This window comes from Nestor notabilis, unplaced genomic scaffold (assembly GCF_000696875.1).
Source record: "Nestor notabilis isolate BGI_N333 unplaced genomic scaffold, ASM69687v1 scaffold19463, whole genome shotgun sequence".
NCBI classification, from domain to species: domain Eukaryota; kingdom Metazoa; phylum Chordata; class Aves; order Psittaciformes; family Psittacidae; genus Nestor; species Nestor notabilis.
In genome coordinates this window covers 72,531-75,879 of record NW_009921720.1, presented here as the reverse complement: position 1 = coordinate 75,879, position 3,349 = coordinate 72,531, and the positions used below count along the sequence as shown (strand labels likewise).

Genomic DNA, 3,349 nt, shown 5'->3' with positions numbered 1-3,349 from the left:
ATTGCTATTCAAACACTCATCCTTGTGTACAGTGGGGCAGAGGAAGGGGATGAAAATGCAGTAGGAAGTTCCTCCTGAGGAGGATGGCATCTCAGTGTCCATCAGTCTGGCTTCAGTCTTAATGGTCTGTCCAGAACAATACAATATTACTAAAAAGGCATGGTGTGACATCAGCATTCAGACTTGTAGTCCACAAAGCAAGAACTCCACAGATAAGACGATTACAAGTATATGAAACACAGGGAGTCTTGAGTTAAGAGGGTGGGAAGTGCCTCTTGAACGCAGCCCTGCCCTTTGGAGCTGGGGCATCCATTCACAGTCTGTCTTTTGCACAGCCCTAACCTGAACGCCCCGGTCCTTTGTCAGTCCACATGTTGCTCTCTCCACAGTTGGCTTTGGCCCATTGTGATTTTATGTTACTATTATTATTATTTTGGTTTTTAACCTGGTTTCTGCTACCTTTGCACAATGTCGCTGATTTCTTTCACTGAACTGAGAAGTTTGCTAAAGTCCTGGGTGGCTGCAGGCCCACTGCCAGCCGTTGCTGGGCAGATCTGAAGCTCCCGTAGGTTGTTCTCCAGCTTATTGATGGCCTCCCGAAAGGCAAATTTGTTCCTCATCTGCTGAATGGAGTCCACGTAGCTCACGCAGAAGGTGTAGAGGTTCTTGCCAGCCTCCAAGACAGCGCTGTGGCTTGCCATTTGCTCAGAGTTCTTGCTGATGGCGATCCGCAGGGCCTCAGTGCTTTCCAACACCACCCCTTTAGTGATGGTGCCACTGGCAATCCTCTCTGGGGGCTGCCGGGTCTTCCGCAGCGAGACCCTGGTGGATATGAGAGGGATGAAGGCTGTAGATGATGGCTGCTCCCCGCCTGGGGCAGAGGGTACTGATGAGGAAGAGGCAGCTGGGGTTGCTGTGCTCATCAGCAGCTTTGTAGAGGACTGTGGCTTTGGTACAGAAGGGATCCCCAGCTTTTTCACACCTTCCCCTGACTGGTTTGGCTTGACAGCATCACTGCTTGCAGCCTCTCCAACCTGAGTCAACTGTTTGGATTTCGGCCCAGACACCACATCTGCTGGTGCTTCGTGGCTGGGACTGTGAGAAACCTTCCCAGGCTTGCTGATGGAGGATGAAGAGAGTGGAAGCGGAGGAGCTGGTTTCAGCTTTGACAACTTCCCTTTGTCCTTCCCTGCTGACTCCGAGGTCTGCTTGAGCCTCCTCAGTCGTGGCTCCTCAGAGGAAGCCTTGCTGGCACCCACGAACCCAGCAGGGTTGGGTTTGGCAGCAGAACCTTGGTCCATTGTCACAGTGGTACCTAAGGCACTGGATTTGACTCCATCGTCCTTGTGGAGCATGCTGGAGGAAGGAGGGGCAGCAGGTTGCCTACGGCCAAGTTTGGGTGTCAGGGTGGGAGGGCTGGAGCCAGGGCTCGACTCTGCATCTTTGAACACATCATCAGTGGTCTCTTCATTCTTCTTAAGCAGCCGTGGAGGAGGGGTCACTGTTCCCCTGACAGCGATGTCAGTCTTGGTCTCGTTTGCCCGCTTCCGAGGCAGCGCTGGCTTCTCACTTTTGTGTCCCCCAAAAGTGGAGGAATCAAACTGTCGGCCTGTGGACTGCAAATCCCGAGGCAGCGTCACAGATTTCCACTCTGTGTCCTTTGCTCCGTGGGGCACACAGGAGGCTGAGCAGGACCTTAGGAAACGTTTGCTGGAGTTGGAACTACTCTCCTCTTCACCAGCCACCCCTCGACTGCTGCTCATCGTGCTGGACTTCTTCCGTAAATGGGGAGATAGAAATCCAGAGTTCCCAGCGACAACCCCGTTGGTGACACCAGCCCCATTGCTTGGGCTCTGGAACTTGGAGGGGTCAGCTGGGTCTGCAGAGGGTGCAATGAAAGCTCCATTGCCAGGATCCCTGCATTCCTCCTCCCCACCCGCCCTGCGGTCCGAGTGGCCATCCATCTCTCTGAATGAACTGCTCCGTTTCGGAGGGGTAGGGGCAGTCTTCTTCTTCTTCTTGATAAGGGCACTGAAGAGGTTGTGCTTCTTGTCTTTTGGAAGCAGCCTCTCGTCTTCATTCAAACTGCTCTCCAGGGCCACCCTCTCCTTCCGTGGGAGCAAGGGGGAAATAGCAGGTTCATGATCCAGAGGATCTGCAAGGGAAAGGAAAGAGTCTACTGAGTGTTGACTCAAGAGCCAGAACAATCAGTTTTCTTCCAGGATCAAACCACTGCAGCACCTCTAAATGGTGCAGGTTCTATAAAGAGAGACAACTTCAGACCATGAGTAAAACAAGTACAGCCACACTCAAGCCTGGACTGAACGTGGTCCCTAATCCTGCATACATTCACTTCTAAGGTGGCTTCTACAGGATTTGGCTGCCAAACTACTTTCCCTGTAGGCTTCTGATTTAAACAGCGACAGACAAACACGAAATGTTTATGTTCAGATTCCCACCCTCATATCTGGAGACTTGTCTAAACATCACACTGTGAAGAAGACAAATATTAAGAGACTTTCAGTCCCTGAGCTGTTGCTGTCTTTTGAACAGCTGACCATGTGAATTAATAAGACATCTCTGTAACCCACCTCCATCCCCAGCCTCCTTGGGCATTTAAATTCTGATACTCCTAACCTCCTTTCCTAATGTCAGCCTTTGTGGGGAATGGAAACAACTTTTTCACAAGCAGAAATCACGACACCCTTTGGCAGCTGAACACTGCAGGTCGTACCACCACGTCTGTGCAATGATGAAGGGAAGTGGTAAATAGCAGCCTCCTTCAGCAGCACTGCTCCAGAAGGAAGTGATGGGTGACCCTTTCTCCACTTACAAGAGGTATTTAAAAATGAATAGTGGTTTATAATAAATTTATACAGAGTCCTGAAGGTCTCTGTATTTGACTGACAAGGGGTCTCGTTCCCCGGCCAGGCACTCAGATGGCATTCTCATTCAGGGGAGGAATGCCTTCAGGGCACACAGGCATTACAGCTCAACTAGGCAGCAAGAAGGGAGATGAAGCAGAGTCATAGGGGAAAAGGAGGATGCTTCTTAGTCACATATTGGTGATCATCATGCTCTGGGTAGGATTTTGGCTGAGGAAGGGATTCTGGTTGAGGAGAGAGAATGGAAGAGAAATAGTTGTGTACTTTGAGAAGACAGCGTGCTTCTACAGGACCTTACTGTGGAGATCTGCAGAAAACTAGCAGCTTGCACGAAGGTTCAGCTTCCAGGAGCTGGCCTTGCTATGGGAACACTGGCAGTTGAAGGGGGAACTGCAATAGAACTTTAACGTGAAATATTTTCTTTCACATTAAAGAGCGAAATGATTCCCAGCGTAATGTTAAAA

General features: G+C 50.6%; 1 protein-coding gene across 2 annotated transcripts in view; it reads right to left on the bottom strand.

Moving 5' to 3' along the window:
- Window positions 1-455: 455 nt before the first annotated feature.
- Window positions 456-3,349, bottom strand: part of ABL1 (ABL proto-oncogene 1, non-receptor tyrosine kinase) — a 74,874-nt gene continuing 71,980 nt past the window's right edge. For both annotated transcript variants that reach the window (XM_010011280.1, XM_010011281.1), the window contains exon 11: window positions 456-2,155. In XM_010011280.1, coding sequence (XP_010009582.1) covers window positions 456-2,155 — 1,700 coding nt within the window. The remainder of the gene's footprint in view (window positions 2,156-3,349) is intronic.